The sequence below is a fragment of the Armigeres subalbatus genome, chromosome 1, assembly GCF_024139115.2.
Source record: "Armigeres subalbatus isolate Guangzhou_Male chromosome 1, GZ_Asu_2, whole genome shotgun sequence".
Taxonomy (NCBI): Eukaryota; Metazoa; Arthropoda; class Insecta; order Diptera; family Culicidae; genus Armigeres; species Armigeres subalbatus.
The window spans coordinates 109,572,554-109,590,305 of NC_085139.1; the positions used below are offsets into that span (position 1 = coordinate 109,572,554).

The 17,752-nt window shown below is 43.7% G+C and overlaps 1 protein-coding gene across 3 annotated transcripts; it reads right to left on the reverse strand.

Annotated features, from left to right (window-relative positions):
• Positions 1-3,793: 3,793 nt before the first annotated feature.
• LOC134205272 (serine protease 7-like) lies at positions 3,794-17,099 on the reverse strand. 3 transcript variants are annotated; one of them, XM_062680398.1, is made up of 6 exons: positions 16,841-17,098; positions 16,611-16,774; positions 15,880-16,522; positions 4,857-5,068; positions 4,469-4,803; positions 3,794-4,398 (listed from the first exon to the last, which is right to left on the reverse strand). In XM_062680398.1, the coding sequence occupies exons 1-6, from the start codon at positions 16,908-16,910 to the stop codon at positions 3,837-3,839; spliced, it is 1,986 nt and encodes a 661-aa protein (XP_062536382.1). In that variant the 5' UTR covers positions 16,911-17,098; the 3' UTR covers positions 3,794-3,836. The 3 variants fall into 3 exon arrangements, with proteins under 3 accessions (XP_062536382.1, XP_062536371.1, XP_062536362.1); XM_062680387.1 differs by having other exon boundaries at positions 16,611-16,789; XM_062680378.1 differs by having other exon boundaries at positions 16,611-17,099.
• Between the last annotated feature and the right edge of the window lie 653 nt (positions 17,100-17,752).

The window sequence follows — 17,752 nt, forward strand, 5'->3', positions numbered from 1 at the left end:
GGTAGCGATACCGACAAAAATCCAGTGTGAATTCATCTGGATTCCGGTTGGAATACTTCGATGATTCTGAAAGGATTTCTTCAGAGATTCCAATGAAAATTCTTCTCGGATTCTGATAGGAATTCCTCTCGGATTTTGATGCGAATCCTTCTCGGATGCTGATGGGAATTGTGGAGATTTCATGCTGTTAGGCAAGTGGAAGTCTGCTGGAAAACTGTCACTCTAGTCCGTGATGGATTATAACTTGTCTTCGACTGCTGGCGACCACAATTGTTCTGATTGATTTTTTGGTGGCTCTCCGATATTGTTCATATGAAGCTTACTTCGATGCTTTCAAATCAATTAAGGCAATTCGCCAAATGTTGAACGGGTAATTTCTTCGCCTATGTGCAGATAGGCATGTGCATTTCATATGGGAGTTCAACAACAACAGGAAAAAAATTAGTCGCTCAATATTTGGCGGTTTCCCCTATATATAGCCTTTTAATAATTAACACCAAGTGCAAATTCATTGCCACACAAGAATAATGTGACCAGCAAGCGTTCTGCGAAAAGCGGGCGTGAAAATGAACAAGCAGAAAAAAATTTTTTTTGGTCTTGAAAAATATTTTGAAATGTTTGTGAGGCTGCATAATAGAAGTAAAAAACTATAGAGGAACATTGTCGCTGACGTCACTGGCGAAACATCTTTTGCTGGCGATGATAGGGCACTAAACGTCAACAAAGGAAAAATCAGTACATTTTGAAAGATAGGTACCCAACATGTTTGAGAACGATAACAAAGGGAACCACAGCGACAATCGTCCTCTATAGTTTATTACCTCTATTGGCTGCATGAATTGGTAAAGCTTAGAAAAATTGATGTTGAAAATTCAGCGGGACGTCTGGTCACATTACACATGAATCATCATAGGAAATGAGAAACAAGCTCATTTGTCTTCCACTCATTTCATTATGGTAGGGTAAATATGGGAGATAATAGTTTTGTCTTGAAACGTTTTAAGTAATTCATTATCCTATATATATATATATTGAAAATTGATATCACTGCTAACTAACTTTTCAAATCCTAGGGGGGGCTATTTTTTTCCTCGGAAGGGCTAATCCTCCCCCGACAGTCCCCCTCATTTATGCCAATGTCTTTGGGCAATTTAGTATGTAGCTGTAGCGAGGGAATATTGTCTTCCATACTAACACCAAAGATTTTAAAGTACAAGATAGCCCACTCTTCATTATCCCATACAATCCGCTAGCGAACAACTTTTCTGTAGTGCAGCGCCAACTGATGATTAGAAGTCTAACTATTTTAATAAAAACGGTCAAAGTAACCGTGAATTTTCACTGTCCTATTTTGAAGAGTAACAACAAACATGTTGATTGTTGACAGAACTCGTCAGAACATTATTTGTGAAAGGTACTCATGGAAGTATTTCGGTCAATTTGATTGCTTTGGACCCCTTGCAACGATTTCGGCAAGTGCTACCCGTGGAGGATTCCCAGACAAAGATCGACTCTGAAGACCCCGGAAGGACTAATGGCGAGGCGTCCTTAGAACTAAAGGTCACATGCTTTTCTATTTGTTGAAAAGTACGAATACATTAATATTTAATAAATACTTAATCTTTTTCTGTGTTTGTGTAGGTTTGTACCGCCTACAGTACTGTATTGTAATAATCCCATTTTTGATTGGTTTGGTCCGTTGTGTGTTCACCAGAAGCAAGTGAGAGTTGACCTTTTAGAAGTTGCTGCATGAGCTGATCAAATCTTCATAGCATATTCCGTATGAATTTATGTTCATGAACTTGGTTATGTTGTACATAATTTCGGTGAAGGGCTGTTGGATGATAATGGAGACATCTTTTTGATACAAAAAGGGGCTAGAGTATACGCGATAGCTCAACGTTTTTGAAAAATAAAGTGTTAAAACTTTAGGTTTTTGGGCCCCATACACGATCCGACATGATGCTGTACAACTTTCACACCCCCAGGAAATTCAGTTCGGTCGGAGTAGAGTTAGACCGTCTAGTCTGTGGGCAAGTTGCATGACTGTTGAACAGTACAGCTTGCCCACAGACGGTCCAACTTTACTCGAAACGAACCAAATTTGCTAGGGCGGAGTCAAAGTTGTACAACATATACAGCCATTTAAGGTTTTCGGGAAGGTAGCCACCAGAAGCACTAATTTTTCATAAGTTTTGAATTGTTATGTGGGCTGTGCGTAAAAACGAGTATTTCCATCAGAATTTTTATCCCAAATAAAAACGGAAAAAAAATTTTTTCGGGGGGTAGGGTAGCTCTTTCCTTTAAGGCCCAAATTACCGTAATCCAGTCATTGACAAGAAGACAGCCACGTGCTTGTACAACCCCCAGGAAAAAAATCCGCCCACCGAGGAGAAAATGCATTCCCCAGCTGAATCGGGGAAGCACTCTTGTTTTAAAACTACATCAACATATAGTGGTGACTTCAATACATCCGTGGGATGCTTCATTTGGATGAATTTCGTAATATTATTTGAAAAAACTGCCTTTTGCAGAAAATATTGCAAAGTTGAAAAATATTTTTCCAGGAGGAAACCGTCGATTTACTCACGCTCTCTTATACTTTGCAGATACTGAAAATCATCGTTCAGTGTTGCGTGTTGATTTGTTCTATATGTTATGCTTGTTTTCTCGAATATGTACGTAAACATCAAGCAATAATCTATGAAAATGATGCTTTTCATGCTATATATTGACACTAAATATTAGATGTGAGCTAGAACTGTAAAAACGCAAGCATTCATAAGCAACGCAGGTTATTTATTTTTTCATAATTCAAGTGTTGATAATGTAATGTAATGCTAAAATAATAATGTAATGCTAAAACGGCATCACTTTTCATGTACACAGAGAGAAGACCGATCATATGGTCATGTAAACAATCCATTGAATCTGGACGAACATTTGAGAAGGTAGTCAACTGCATCATAATTTTACATTCATGTAAAATTCATGTAGGAAATTGTGTAATCAGGAGAAGGATGCACAACAAATCAATCTCAGATGCATGTTTGAGGTTGTTTATGCGTATCACTATAATCTGTGCGCTGTACAGGTATTGAAAAGGACGTTAATATTTTGTGGAAATATATAGAGTTTGATACCTTTTGAAATGTTTGGGTACTTTGTACAAAATCAGATCTGAGCGAATGAGTAGGCTCTCCGCAAAAAAAAGAAGCGAACAGCAAGAAAAAGAAGTCGATTTGATGTATGACATTTGAACCTTAAATTGAAAAGCTAATGACGTTTAGCATTTGATTTTGTTTTGATTGTTCCTGAAGCAACGATGAACTTCGCAACGGTGCGCCTCAAAGCGTCGAATTGAAGGCAACGATGCGCCGCCACGCGTTGCTTTGATGAAATAGTTCGACCGCCATCCGTCGTAGCGCTGGAGTCATGTTCGCCTGTTTTGAGCAAGAGTGGACTATATTGTTAATACAGTGAACGTTCGCTAATTGGGGTTTTTCTAGTTGGGGCGCTTTTTAGTTGGGGGTTCGCTAATTGGGGCGAAACCCAATTAAAAAGCAGCTAAACGTCAGAATGTGATGTCAAAAACGCGTTGACGTTTTGTTTTCGTGTTTGGCGGGATCGATATTTTCTGGCGCGTAAAATTTTCTTTTGTTCAATGCAAAAAGTAAACAACATTGACGCTTGTCAAACCGCCCCAATTAGCGAACGGCATTCGCTAGTTGGGGTGAGGTCGTGCCCAAATTGGCGAACGATCACTGTATATAATATTTGCTAACACTAAGGGTTGGTTTTATAAAATATCGACTTTATTCATGCTTTCAAATCGATTATTCTCGGATATTATCCAATATCCATTGGGCAAAGTACGACACCCGTGTGCTTACTCCCGGCGTTCCTGCCACTCCGCAACCCGGACCAGCCGAAATAATACCATACTGAACGTAACGGAAGTTAAACTCCGGTACCTGCACCTTCATCGGCCCACCGGAATCTCCCCGACAGTGCAGCGTCCCGTTACCGAACCCGGCACAGATCGATCGGTTATTCAGACTGCACTCAACGGACGGGATACGCGTGCGAAGCAAAATCGGACTGGTCTCCAACCGTTCCGTAAGTCCCCAACCGGCTATCCAGAACAGCGCCGGATCGAACCCTATCAGTGAGTTGGTAATTGGCAAACAAATTGGCATAATGTCGTCTAGGTTGAACACGATTACGCGATTTACCCGCAGCAGCCCGAGATCATTTCCGGAACGGACCACTCGGGTGAAATTCGGATGAAAAAGGGATTCCTCCACCGTGTATCGCTGATAAGGTGGGGCACAATCCATGTACTCGTCGCAATCCGGATCCGTTCGGGTGTCGTACTCTCCTAAGCGGACGTACAATCTGAAAATATCAATAATAAGTTTTCGAAAATTAAAAGACCGCTGTAGCGCGTTGTTCAAAGATACGTTACAGTCGTTCAATTTGACCATCAATGCAGTGTGCCGCCGTTAGAATGTATCGATTGTTGATGACCGTCCCTCCACACTCGGGACCCTCCCGGCCAGAGGTTGATCGATAAATTAGCATGGCCATCCACGGGTACTGATACATGGGAGCTCGTTCGCCAAAAGCAATCTTATCATCCAGATTGGTTCGGCCACAATTGCTTGGGTTGAGCAGACGGGCGTTGCGATGATTCGCAATATCGTTGGCAACGTTAGTTGTTGACACTACAGGTACGGTTGAAGTGGGCTGTGTCGCTGTTTGTAGTGCCATTTCATCGCAGCACACGTGGTAAGTGCTGGTCTGTCAAATAGAGATTATTAACGAAACACAAAAATCAATTACGGTGACCTTACCGTAGTGGTTCCCACGGAACAAATACTATTTCTGAGGTAGATGGCCTGGTCGGCAGTTACAGTTCGCTTAGCGGCTGCTGCCTCTAGGAGCACGTTAACGATCGGAGGACAATCTGCCAAAGCCACGCACCGTCCTGCGGAGTTATTTGGAGTGGTGCAAACGGGGGCATCCTCACCAAGGCGACTTCCGATATCGAAGGTTTTCTCCGGGACTGAAAGGTGTAAAATAGTTTTAATAATAGTCGACCAGAGCCCACAGCGTTTTGAGCTTGTTAAAAGAAATTATAGTTGTCTAAGTTGACCGTAGCCGTATTGTTAAAAATATTGTTAATTGAAACCTTTTCTATGCCCGCCATTGCATGAGTATGTATCTTGTGTGGCAAGTACAATGGATACACCATGCTCAGGGTGTCGAGAAAGTTTCCAACCCGAAAACATTCTATATCAGACCGAGAATCGAACTCGCCATCTCCTACGCCTTTGTTCGCCAGGCTACTGGAGACCCCTTGTACGTGACATAATTCAGCAAAATTCGTTAAAAGGTTCTACATAGTCGATCGTAGTTTGAATCAATTACGGCGAGTTTGTGCATTCTGAATAAAAATATTAGAAACACACGATCTCGTTTGGCAAATCAAGTTTGATCAACAATGGCAAACAATTGTGAGAAGTGCTCTCTGCTCATCATCATCTTCGATCTTCGTGCTGTATGTGAAGGAAACTGCGCCAAACGTTTTCACGCTAGCTGTGTTGGTGTCACTGAAGCTGGCATGTTTGCTTTATCAAGCAATAAAATTTAGATGTGCGACAAATGAATTATGGTTTTGTAAAAACCGAGCCTACGACAAGCGTGGTGTCATAATCATCAATATACATCGGTTTCCTCACCAAATCTTAATGACAGCCTGAATGAGATTGCTTGCTGCTCATTGCATCACGCTGAGTATAAAATATGAAAATATGAAATATGAAAAAAAAAAAAAGTGGTCAGGACTGGCTACGATCTAGCGATGGGCTAAACGATAGAATGTCACTAGCTTGGTAAAAACAGAGAACAATTGTTGATCTGGCCACTAGTACAGAATCTGCGCTATCAATGGAGGACGAAATAAGCTACCTGAAACGAACATATTGCAAACTTTCGTAGATGTCGTCAGGAAACCCAAATCAAAAGCACTGTTAGGACATTCTTCACCTTATTAATTAATATTGAGCGTCTTACGGGAAAATGTTACAAGGTTAAAGTACTTCACTATTCCATTTACTTCCACCACATTCACTTTGTATCAACAGATATGTACGTATTTCGTTTCCTACTTGAAAACTTCTTCAGTGTTTTGTTATCGACTGATCGAAAACGAAATACGTATCTGTTGATACAAAGTGAATACATATAGTGGAAGTAGGTAAATGGAATAGTGAAGTACTATGCTATACTATGCTATAACCAGCAGTGGTGTCATAATTATTTCCATGAGTGTATGCACGTTGTATTCGCGGCATTTCTGCAATATCTGGCGTATGGCCATCACCTGGTCTATGGTAGAGCGTTCACCTATAAATCCCGGTCAATATCTTCCTGGATTTTCAGGAGATCTCACTGGAATGTCATCGTTTTCCAAACCAATCCAATCCATCTAACCAATACATTACGCTCCAATACATTTTTCGAACTAAATCTATCACATATGCATATGCATGTCCGGTAGTTCTTCCAGGAATTTGTCCAAAAGTTTCTCCAAGATTTTGTCCAGAACTTCCTGCTGGATTTCGTCCAAAAGTTCATCCAGTATTTCGTCCGAAAGTTCCTCCAGGATTTTGTCCGGAAGTTTCTCCAGGATTTCGTCCAGAAGTTCCATCAAAATTTGGCCCAGAAGATTTTCCAGGAAGTCGTTCGGATGTTCTTCGAAGATAACGTCAAGAAGTTTCTCCAGGATTTTGGCCGGAAGTTTTTCCAGGATTTCGTGAAAAAGATCCTCCAGGATTTCGTCTGAAAGTTCCTCCAGGGTTTTGTCCGTAAATTCCTCCAGGATTTCGTACAAAAGTTCCTCCAAAATTTCTCCCAGATCCTCAAGGATCGATTCCCAGTGCTGGTCTAGACAATTTTCGGATTGGAAATTGCCTCGACTTCTTTGGGCATAAAAGTATCATCGTGTTAGCCTCATGATATACGAATGCAGAAATGGTAACTTGGCTTAGAAACCTCGCAGTTATGACTGGGGAAGTACTTAATGAACACTACGAGGCGGCAATGTCCCAGTAGAGGATGTAATGCCAATGAAGAAGAAGATCCTCCAGGAAGTCGTTCGGATGTTCTTCTAGGATTTCGTCCAGAAGTTCCTCCATGATTTTGCCCGGAAGTTTCTCCAGGATTTCGTCCGGAATATTCTTCAACATTTTGTCCGGAAGCTCCTTCAGGATTTTGTCCGGAAGTTCCTCCAGTATTTTATCCGAAAGTTTCTCCAGGTGCGGAAGTTTCTCCAGGATGTCGTCCGGAAATTCCTCCAGGATTTCGTTCGGAAGTTCCTCCAAGATTTCGTCCGAAAGTTTCTCCAGGATTTCCTCCGAAAGTTCCTCCAGGATTTTGTCCATAAGTTCCTCAAAGACTTCGTCTTGAAGTTTCTCCTGGATTTGTTACCGGACTATCGCCTGCACCAATGAGATTTTGGCTTCATACCATACTTAGCTTAAATGTATTATTTTGCTGCCTTTGAATATTTTGCTACGGGGAGAGCTAGAATTAAATTATGGATTTTTGATGTATTTAGGATGGCTCATATAGCTGTGAATTTAGGATGGCTCATATAGCTGGAATTGCCCCGATTGAGACCAAGGGATTAGAGGGCGGGCAGTGGATTTGAGACCGTGGAAGCTGACACACGTCGTCGCCTGCTCCCGAAAATAAATCGTTCTTACTAAATCGCACCAGTTGTGTTGGACAGAGAGTCTGGTGGAAAAGAAAAACTTTTGGAACCCTAGTGGTAGTGTACCGCGAAAAATCTTCAAAAAGTGGTCCAAAGTGAAAAAGGGCAGGCCCAGTTAATAAAGCCCACGGACACGCCAACCGCTTTGTAGCATGACTGGTGTGCACGTGCATTGTCGCAGCAGTAAAAGGGAACCGACAGTCACCGGTGTCCCGAGACGATCCCCCAGGCATCACGTGGAAGACTAGTTTTTCACGAAAAGTATCTGGAAGGCCTTGGCAAGGAAATTACCCGGCAGGCAACCAAAAATCGAGGTGGTGGTGGCGAGCTCTAGGCTGGTGGCCGACAAGCCCCCTTGTTATTGTCGAGCCACACGTGGCGACTGAGCGGCAACGGAAGTTTTGGGGGTGAGGGGTGTTGTGAGGTCCGGCGGGAATACCCACGCTCACACTACCCAAAATCCGATGAGTTGCCGCCCCGCTCACGAGATCTAGGGACGTCACCTTCAAGTTGGCGCTTAACCCATCGTCCAGCCTAACTTCGTCAACAACGTTCTACCCAGGCGAAGGTTAACCCAGCGGAGAAACTTCATCCACACTCGACGGTGATCCCAAACCGCTGCACGAGGATCGAAATCCAGAAGCCAAGCCAGGATCCTAGCGAACAGCCGCTACGATAATGTGGATAAATACGCAGCTTTGATTCCGACCCCTGAGAAGAACGGTGCCTTACCTGGCAGCCAATCCTCAGCCTGTAGCTGTGAAGGTTTGTTCCCGTCCGAAATCTTCTCGCATGCATTATAAGGGCCCCAACGACTGCAGCACGGCCGCAACGAATCCCTTTTTCCCTCCTATCCTTTCCGAATCCTTTCTTCTTAATGCCACTTAAAAAAAAAAAAATATTGTTTTCGTTTTAAGAACTGAGCCTTAGGTGCATGCTTGTTCCGCCATCTGTTTCTGTTTGTTATGGTACGCTTCGATTGTGAGTCTTCTCGGGCATGTGAGTGACCGACCCGAGATGAAAGTAGCCCTGAGCTAGCCGCTACTTAAAAATTTCGTCCAAATGTTCCTCCAGGATTTTGTTCGGAAGTATCTCCTGAATTTCGTCCGGAAGTATCTCCAGATTTTCGTCCGGATGTTTCTCCAGAATTTCGTCCAAAAGTTCCTGCAGGATTTCGTCTGAAAGTTTCTCCAGGATGTTGTCCGAAAGTTCCTCCAGATTTTTTCCGAAAATTTCTCCAAGATTTCGTCCGAAAGTTCCTCCAGGATTTCTTCAAAAAGTCCCTCCAGGATTTCGTCTGAAAGTTCCTCCTGGATTGGGACCAAAAGTTCCTCCAGGATTTCGTCCGAAAGTTCCTCCAGGATTTTGTCCGGAAGTTTCTCCAGGATTTCGTCCAGAAGTTCCTCAAAAATTTCTCCCAGAAGATATTCCAGGAAGTCGTTCGGATGTTCTACCAGGATTTCGTCCAGAAGTTCCTCCAAGATTTTGTTCGAAAATTCCTCCAAGATTTCGTCTAAAAGTTCCTCCAGGATTTCGTCTGAAAGTTTCTCCAGGATAACGTCCGAAAGTTCCTCCAGTATTTTGTCCGAAAGTTTCTGCAGGATTTTGTCCTAAAGTTTCTCCAGGACTTCGTCCGGAATTTCCTCCTGGATTTCGTCTGGAAACTCCTTCTGGATTTCGTCTCAAAGTTCCTCCAGGATTTCGTCCGAAAGTTTCCCCAGGATGTTGTCCGAAAGTTTCTTCAGGATTTCGTCCGGAATTTCCTCCAGGATTTCATCTGAAAGTTCCTCCTGGATTTCGTCCCAAAGTTCCTCCAGGATTTCGTCTGAAAGTTTCTCCAGGATTTCGTCCGGAATTTCCTCCTGGATTTCGTCTGAAAGTTTCTCCAGGATTCTGTCCGAAAATTTCTCCAGGATTTCGTCCGGAATTTTTCGTCCCGAAATTCCTCCAGGATGTCGTCCAAAAGTTCCTCCAGGATTTTGTCCGAAAGCTTATCCAGGATTTCGTCCGAAAGTTCCTCCTGGATTTCGTCCGAACGTTCCTCCAGGATTTTGTCCGGAAGTTTCTCCAGGATTTCGTGCGGAATTTCCTTCTGGATTTCGTCCGAAAGTTCCTCCAAGATTTTGTTCAGAAGTTCCTCCAGGATTTTGTCCGGAAGTTCTTACAGGAATTCGTTCAAAAGTTCAAAAAGATTTCCTCTGAAAGTCCCTCCTGGAATGCGTCCAAAAGTTCCCCCAGGATTTCGTCTGAAAGTTTCTCCAGGATGTCGTCCGGAAGCTCCTCCAGGATTTCTTCCGGAAGTTTTTCCAGGATTTCGTTCAGAATTTCCTCCAGGATTTCGAATGAAGATTCCTCCAGGATTTTGTGCGAAATTTTCTCCCGGATTTCGTCTAGAAGTTTCTCCAGGATTTTATCCGGAATTTCTTCCTGGATTTCATCTGAAAGTTCCTCCTGGATTTCGTCCAAAATTTCCTCCAGTATTTTATCCGTAAGTTTCTCCAAGATTTTGTTCGAAAGTTTCTCCAGGATCTCGTCCGGAATTTCCTCCTGGATTTCGTCCGAAAGTTTCTCCAGGATTTCGTCCGGAATTTCCTCCTGAATTTAGTCCGGAATTTCCTCCTGGATTTCATCTGGAAGTTTCTCCTGGATTTCGTCCAAAAGTTCCTCCAGGATTTCGTCCGTAAGTTTCTTCAAGATTTTGTCTGAAAGTTTCTCCAGGATTTCGTCCGAAAGTTTCTCCTGGATTTGGTCCGAAATTTCCTCCTGGATTTCATCCAAAAGTTTCTTCAGGATTTCGTCCGGAATTACCTGCTGGATTTAATCCAGAATTTCCTCCAGGATTTCGTATAAAAGTTCCTCCAGGATTTCGTTTGAAAGTTCCTCCAGGATTTTGTCCGGAAGTTTCTCCAGGATTTCGTCCTGAAGTTTCTCCAGGATTTCGTCCGGAATTTCTTCCAGGATTTCGTCTGGAAGTTCCTCCATGATTTCGTCCGGAAGTTCCTCCAGGATTTCGTCTGAAAGTTCCTCCAGGGTTTTGTCCGGAAGTTTCTCCCGGATTTTGTCCGGAAGCTCCTCCAGGATTTCAACCTATGTTCCTTTAGAGTTTCGTCCGGAAGTTCCTCCAGGAATTCCTCCAGAAGTTCCTCCAGGAAGTCGTTCGGATGTTCCTCCAGGATTTTGTCCAAAAGTTTCTCCAAGATTTTGTTCGGAAGTTCCTTCAGGAGTTCGTCCAAAAGTTCCTTCAGGATTTCGTCCGGAATTTCCTCCAGGATTCCATCTGGAAGTTTCTCCAGGATTCCGTTCAAAAGTTCCTCCAGGATTTCGTCCTAAGTTTTTCTAGAATTTCGACCAAAAATTCAACCAGCAATTGCTTTGGAGTTCTTCCAGGATTTTGTTCAACATTATCCAGGATTTCGTCCTGAGTTCCTCCAGGACGTCGTCCGAAGTTCCTCCAGGATTTCTTCCAGAAAGTTCTCCAGGATTTCGTCAGGTAATTCGTCCAATATATCGTCCGTATGTTCCTCCCGGATTTTGTCCGGAAGTTTGTCCAGGATTTCGTTCGGAATTTCCTCCTGGATTTGGTCCGGAATTTCCTCCTGGATTTCATCCAAAAGTTTTCTCGGGATTTCGTCCGGAATTTCCTCCTGGATTTCGTCTGGAAGTTACTCCAGCATTTCGTCCGAAAATTCCTCCAGGATTTTGTCCGAAAGTTCCTGCAGGATTTTGTCCGGAAGTTTTTCCAGGATTTCGTCCGAAAATTTCTCCAGGATTTCGTCCGAAATTTCCTGCTGGATTTCGTCCAAAAGTTCCTCCAGGATTTTGTCCGTAAGCTTCTCCAAGATTTTGTCCGAATGTTTCTCCAGGATTTCGTCTGGAATTTCTTCCTGGATTTGGTCTGGAATTTCCTCCTGGATTTTGTCTCTAAGTTTCTCCAAGGTTTCGTATGGAAGTTCCTTCTGGATTTCGTCCCGAAATTCCTGCAGGATTTCGTCCGAATTTCCTCCAGGATTTCGTCCAGAATTTCCTCCATGATTTCGTCCGGAGGTTCCTGTAGGTTTTCATCCAGGGGTTCTTCCAATATGTCTTCCGAAAGTTCCTCCAGGATTTTGTCTGGAAGTTTCTCCAGGATCTCGTTCAGAAATTCATCATAGAATTTCTACGGAAATTCCTCCATGATTTCGTGCTGGAGTTCCTCCAGAATTTCGGCCGGAAGTTCCTCCATGATTTCGTGTGGAGTTTCCTCCAAGATTTTGTCCGGAAGTTCCTCCAGGATTTGGTCCAGAAATTCTGCCAGGACGTCACCCGGAAATTCCTCCAGGATATTCTTCCGGAGGTTCCTTCAAGTATTCTTTCCGAAGCTCCTACAAAATTTCTATTGAAGTTGCTGCAAGGAAGCTTTTTAAGTATTTTCTCGAAAGTTTCTTCAGGAATTCCTTCATTAGTTCTTCAGGGAGTTCATCATATCCACAAGGCCACATGGAGATCACCTAACCAAGAAACGGAGAACCAAATCGACCACGTTCTAATCGACGGTAAATTCTTCTCCGACATCACGAACGTCCGCACTTACCGCAGTGCGAATATTGAATCCGACCACTACCTCGTTGCAGTATGCCTACGCTCAAAATTCTCGACGGTGTACAATATGCGTCGAAGTCGGACGCCGCGGCTTAACATTGGGCGGCTACAAGACGGTAGACTAGCCCAAGAATACGCGCAGCAGCTGGAAGTGGCACTCCCAACGGAAGAGCAGCTAGGCGCAGCGTCTCTTGAAGATGGCTGGAGAGATATTCGATCCGCCATTGGTAGCACCGCAGCCGCTGCTCTTGGCACGGTGCCCCCGGATCAGAGAAACGACTGGTATGACGGCGAATGTGAGCAGTTAGTTGAGGAGAAGAATGCAGCATGGGCGAGATTGCTGCAACACCGCACAAGGGCGAATGAGGCACGATATAAACGGGCGCGGAAAAAACAAAACTCGATTTTCCGGAGGAAGAAGGGTCAGCAGGAAGATCGAGACCGTGAAGAGACGGAGCAACTGTACCGCGCTAATAACACACGAAAGTTCTATGATAAGTTGAACCATTCACGTAAGGGCCATGTGCCACAGCCTGATATGTGTAAGGACATGAACGGGAACCTTCTGACGAACGAGCGTGAGGTGATCCAAAGGTGGCGGCAGCACTACGAAGAGCACCTGAATGACGATGTGGCATATGATACAATCGATCGAGACCAGCTATGGCAGCTAATGCACGAACACGAATTTCCGGATAAACTGATACGGTTGATCAAGGCGACGATGGATCGGGTGATGTGCGTAGTTCGAGTTTCAGGGGCATTCTCGAGTCCCTTCAAAACCCGCAGAGGGTTACGGCAAGGTGATGGTCTTTCGTGTCTGCTATTCAACATACAATTACAATTTTCAAAAAGTCCGTCCAGCTATTTGGCTTCGCCGATGACATTGATATTATGGCACGTAACTTTGAGAAGATGGAGGAAGCCTACATCAGACTGAAGAAGGAAGCTAAGCGGATCGGACTAGTCACCAACACGTCGAAGACGAAGTACATGATAGGAAGAGGCTCAAGAGAAGACAATGTGAGCCACTCACCGCGAGTTTGCATCGGTGGTGACGAAATCGAGGTGGTAGAAGAATTTGTGTACTTGGGCTCACTGGTGACTGCCGAAAATGATAACAGCAGAGAAATTCGGAGACGCATAGTGGCTGGAAATCGTACATACTTTGGACTCCGCAATACGCTCCAATCGAATAGAGTTCGCCGCCGTACCAAACTGACAATCTACAAAACGCTCATTAGACCGGACACGAGACCTGGACGATGCTCGTGGAGGACCAACGCGCACAGGGAGTTTTCGAAAGGAAAGTGCTGCGTACCATCTATGGTAGGGTGCAGATGGCGGACGGTACGTGGAGGAGGCGAATGAACCACGAGTTGCACCAGCTGTTGGGAGAACCATCCATCGTTCACACCGCTAAAATCGGACGACTGCGGTGGGCCGAGCACGTAGCCAGCATGTCGGACAGTAACCCGGTGAAAATGGTTCTTGACAACGATCCGACGGGCACAAGAAGGCGAGGTGCGCAGCTGGCAAGGTGGATCGATCAGGTGGAAAATGACTTGCGGACCCTCCGTAGACTGCGTGGTTGGCGACGTGTAGCCATGGACCGAGCCGAATGGAGAAGACTCTTATATACCGCATAGGCCACTCCGGACTTAGTCTGAATAAATGAAAATTAATGAATTGAAATGGAGTTCATCCAGTAGTCTCTCAGATAATTGCTCCGTAGATTCCTACAAGAATTCTACCGGTAGTTCCTGAATTAATTCCCCAAAGTCTTTTCAAAAATTTCTCTGGAGTTCTGATATTTCGTAGGTGTTACGAAATTTTACCGTGAATTCCTTCAGAAACTTACCAATGGATTATTTAGATTTTAACGGATATTCTTCTAGAATGTCCAACAGTTTTTCCTCTAGCAATTTTCCCTAAAACTTTTCCTGGCGGTCATCCAGAAATTCCATCAAGAACTCTTCATAAATTACTTCGAAAACTCTCCAGATATTTCCACTGAACTCCTTTTGAATCGCACATAGGAATTTCTGGTTCAAATCCCTATAAATTCTATAAAATTAAAAAAAAAATGTTCGGCGGCGTGTAAAATTTGCATGCGCCGATGCGCCGAATCATTGATGGCGGCGGCGGCGACGCACAGATCATGTTTTCTCTAGTTTCCTCTCCTAATCGTTTTTTACACAATGAAAGTACAGAGCTCGGCATTACCATCTGCAGTGTACCGCGAAAGCATTTGCTGCTGGCCAATGCCTATGCGATTTCTTCTACTTCTCTTCTTCAGTGACTCTACATTCCAGCTAGTATTCTATTAGCATCTCCTCAGTTATTTATTGAAAGCTTTTCTATGCTTGCCATTGCATGAGTATGTAATATGTATCTTGTGGGGCAAATACAATAGATACATTATGCTAGGGTGTCGAGTAAACGATAATCGAACTCGCCACAAGACAACAACTCCGGATTGGAAATCCTACGCCTTTGCTCGCAAGGCCAACTGGAGACAAAACTGGTGACCAATGCGGCTTGTCCAACAGGAACACTATTCACTTTGGTGTTTTTCTTCACTCAAGAAATAAAATCACATCGCTTGTTACCGCCTGAAAACAAAATATGATTCGATTCCACTTAAAATAAAATACGTCGGCACAGGTCGAACCGCAAACTTTCAAATGCCTTCTTGGTATTCTTGTGGGAAGAAATTGTGCTTCGGACTACCATTCCTCGGGAAGTTGTGAAGTTTATGCATCGTTGGACATTCCCATTCAAAACTGTGTGCGACCTTTACGGTACGATCAAGGGTCTGTAAAACACTGATCTGGAAGCGATCCTAGCCAAAAGTTCATGTTCGTCAAAAATTTGAAATGTAAAAAAAAGTGGAAAAAAGATATCGACAAAATCGGTAAAATAACACGAAATGACATTTTTTTTAAATTACATCCAACACTTTTTTCTACTGCAAAAGCCAAAGAGGAAACATCCGAATAATTTATATTTGTATTTGCTCACTGTTCAATCAACGCACATCGTGTATGACTACAAAAAGCTTAATAAATACGAGACGACAGAAAACCAAAAGATCAAACAACATTCGACAACAGCACCCTTTCAATCTCCGCTCTTGTAACACTTAAATTATTTTTTCACATGTTTGTTCGGTTTTCCACACAAAGTTCATGTTTGTTTAGCATGGCAAGCCAAAAGTTTATCAACAATGATCTTGTTCAAATGTTCACCGCTGCTTCTGAGTGCCACAGTTCTTAAAATATTATTTGCATTTCATATGGATCAGACGGTAGATTATACTATTGAGGACTGCACAAACAATTAGCTTATTCTGGCAGATCGTTTATCAACAATTCGTACAAAACACCGCAAATTCGTTAGACTGGTCACCTGCAAATTCCTTTTGAAGGGGATGATCATACACCAAAGTCGAACTAAACAAGTGAGATTTCGAAATTTCCAATTATCCTAGGAGCTCAAACCTCTTCAACCGCACTTACTTTTCGCAATTCTCTTCTTCGGGCAGCACACATATTCCACTTGATCCAGATTGGTGTAGCACCAATTCTTCTGCACATACCGGGCATCATCACCGCTGCTCGATGCGTCCTCACAACGATCCAGTTCCACACAAAGACCCGCTTTCCCACTGTCCGTTTCACACTGCTTTCCCAACTGCGTGTCGTACTGAATTTCCTCCGCAGGGCAGCACATATGGTTTACATTCTTCGGCTGATCGCAGCCCACCATGAAGGCTTGAAACTCCACCGGAACCCGCTCCAAGTCCCCAATCACTCCACATCGTTTCGCGGGAACACATTTTCCTTCATCTAAAAATGGGGTTTGACACTTTTTCCATCCCTGCTTTTTGGACAATTTCACCAGAGGCGTCACATCATCGTCGCAGCACACGTGGACTACGCCATTTTCCTGGTAGCAGAAGCTTTGCGTCAGATGGAGATGCAACGTGGGATGGTAGTTTCGCTGCAACTCCATACTACAGTTGTAGATAGAAGGGCACGATTCGATGGGGGTGCACGTTCCCTGAACATTGCGGAAGGATAGGCACGATTGGCGTGCTTGCTTTCTTCGGATTGGTTGATACTTCCGCTTGGACTCGTCGGCACAGCAAATGTGAACGGACTGAAATGAACAAATAATTGAAAAACATCGTTACGCCATTCGAACGTTATCAACTGGAAGGTCAACATAGCACAACTTCTTTACTCACATCATGCGGACCGTGATCACAAACTCGCTCGTTGAGATAGTCTTTGTGGGAGAAATTCGGCTGAAATTCCATGCTGATGAGATTGGGGGACATTCGATTGCACTGCTCCACTGGGATGCACCTTCCCACGATCGAAGGATCACTACGGAGCCGGCATGACTTGGCTGAAAGTTCAAATTCTTTTTGAAAGTTAATTTTACGGCGATGATGGGAGAAGGGTCTCCAATTACCGCCACTGTGCGAGTCTGTTGAACTCAACAAAGCCACAAAAACGCAAAACGCCTGCAACGGGCACTTCATCTTGTCAACAATTCGCCAGAATGTTGTTGATGCTTAGGTGCGCAAATGGAGACTAAAGATCGCATCCCGGCCGGTCGGTCGTCGTCCAGAACATGTTGATTAAGCTCAATGGAACGAAAATCCCTGTTGAAGCGATAATCACTTGAGAATACAATAACAAAACACGACGCTGGTGGACGGCTGGGCAAGAAATGAATGAACGTGGGAGATAGTCGAACAATTATTATTCTCGAGACGGTTAATCGGTAGGACTCCCTGCTAATTGATGTTGCTTATGATTATTCATATGGCTCTCTCGAACATTAAGTCGGGGGATTTCCAACTTGATGTTGCAAAACAAGCGGCGTGGAAGGATGGAACTGGTTCTCTTTGTTTGTTTTGCTAAACATGGCAATGAGGTAGGATGGCGTTTTGTTAGTATATTCGAAATATTTGACGATTTTTTTGATGGGTAATCTCATTCACCTTAACCCATTATGACCTACATTTCTGGAGATAATGATTTGAAGTTTCGTTTGTCGTGATTTATTTCGCGACAGGATATTAACGCATTTGCCCAAAAGTACACGCGGCGCTCACCACAGGAAACGACGCACCGCGTTTTTTGCTGCCCGTATACCCGGTTCTTATGGGGAAATAACATTGCGGCGTTTCCTGAAGTGCGGTTGTTCCTTTAGAATGTGATACGCCGCGTGGAATCTTGTGCAAATGCGCGTTTGGAAACATTACAACAGCCGCGCGCTGTATCATATTGACAGCACCCTACAATATGTTTTCTCTAATCATTTTAATTTACAATATTCAACTCAACTGAAATCTTAATTACAAAATTCAAGTAAGGT

Coding starts and splice junctions, on each gene's coding strand:
- LOC134205272 (XM_062680378.1), bottom strand. CDS start 16,910: ATGAAGTGCCCGTTGCAGGCGTTTTGCGTTTTTGTGGCTTTGTTGAGT. Junction 5,069..15,879: donor GAAGAAGAGAATTGCGAAAA/GTAAGTGCGGTT, acceptor TACACCTTTCAG/TCCCGGAGAAAACCTTCGAT. Junction 4,399..4,468: donor GATGGTCAAATTGAACGACT/GTAACGTATCTT, acceptor TGATATTTTCAG/ATTGTACGTCCGCTTAGGAG.